General features: G+C 38.3%; 1 protein-coding gene across 1 annotated transcript; it reads right to left on the reverse strand.

Annotated features, from left to right (window-relative positions):
* Positions 1-360: 360 nt before the first annotated feature.
* On the reverse strand, positions 361-567 carry ATP5MJ (ATP synthase membrane subunit j; the record flags this gene model as incomplete). Its single annotated transcript, XM_079726113.1, has 1 exon — positions 361-567. One exon carries the CDS (start codon positions 565-567, stop codon positions 385-387), a length of 183 nt encoding a protein of 60 aa, XP_079582239.1. The 3' UTR covers positions 361-384.
* Positions 568-870: the final 303 nt, after the last annotated feature.

Consider the following 870-nt stretch of genomic DNA (forward strand, 5'->3'; position numbering starts at 1 on the left):
TTTATGTGTGTTATGTGTAAAGACCGTCTGGTTTTGAATTTGAACAAAGCTGGCCTCATAAAATGAAAAACACTCTCACTTCCTCTCTAATCTGGAAGTTTGTGAAGAAACTGTACAAGTTCTGTAAATTTTTGATAGAATTTACCAGTGATGCCATTGAAGCCTGGAATATTCTTTGTGGGAAAATCAAAATTAATTTAATTTATTTAATAAAAATAGGACCACTCATATTTCTTTTCTTTTCTTTTTTTTTTTTTTGTGGGTCTCACAGGTACATTTATTCATGCACAAGGGCAGCAGCACTGCTACAAGTCAACACGATGTCCCATGTTTGTGTTCTGCCTACAACACAGCCAGACCAACATCCCATTCAAAGAAAGCTGGTTAATGATGACCATGAGCAGGCACAGGACCAGAAGCTTTCAAGGCTTTACTTCTTTTATCAGCACTCCTTAGTTTATAAAAAATGAAGCCCATCAACCCCATTCCTACCCAAATCTCCTGGTAAACTTGGGTATAATAGGGCATCATGGGGATCCAAACGTTCTTAATAAGGTTTTGAAGCATCTCGGGCAGAGGGTCAGCATCTCAGGCCACCCTAAGTCACAACAGACAACTTGGAAAGGTCACTGAGTGCACAGGAGCTGCATGGGGCCTGCTGGGAAAGCAGGACTACTCATATTTTCTATTTTTTCTTGGGTCAAATTTGATCATCTGTGACTTTGAAAGATTTTAACGACTTCATGTAAGTGGTTGAAGTGATTTACACAAAGTTTCTCATAATCTTCCTTTCTTAACCATTTAATACATACAGGATCTGTAGTAATGTACCCTCTTTAATTGTGACTTTTCTTTCTTGGTTAGTCTGAC

This window comes from Hyperoodon ampullatus, assembly GCF_949752795.1.
Source record: "Hyperoodon ampullatus genome assembly, chromosome: 2".
Classification (NCBI taxonomy): domain Eukaryota; kingdom Metazoa; phylum Chordata; class Mammalia; order Artiodactyla; family Ziphiidae; genus Hyperoodon; species Hyperoodon ampullatus.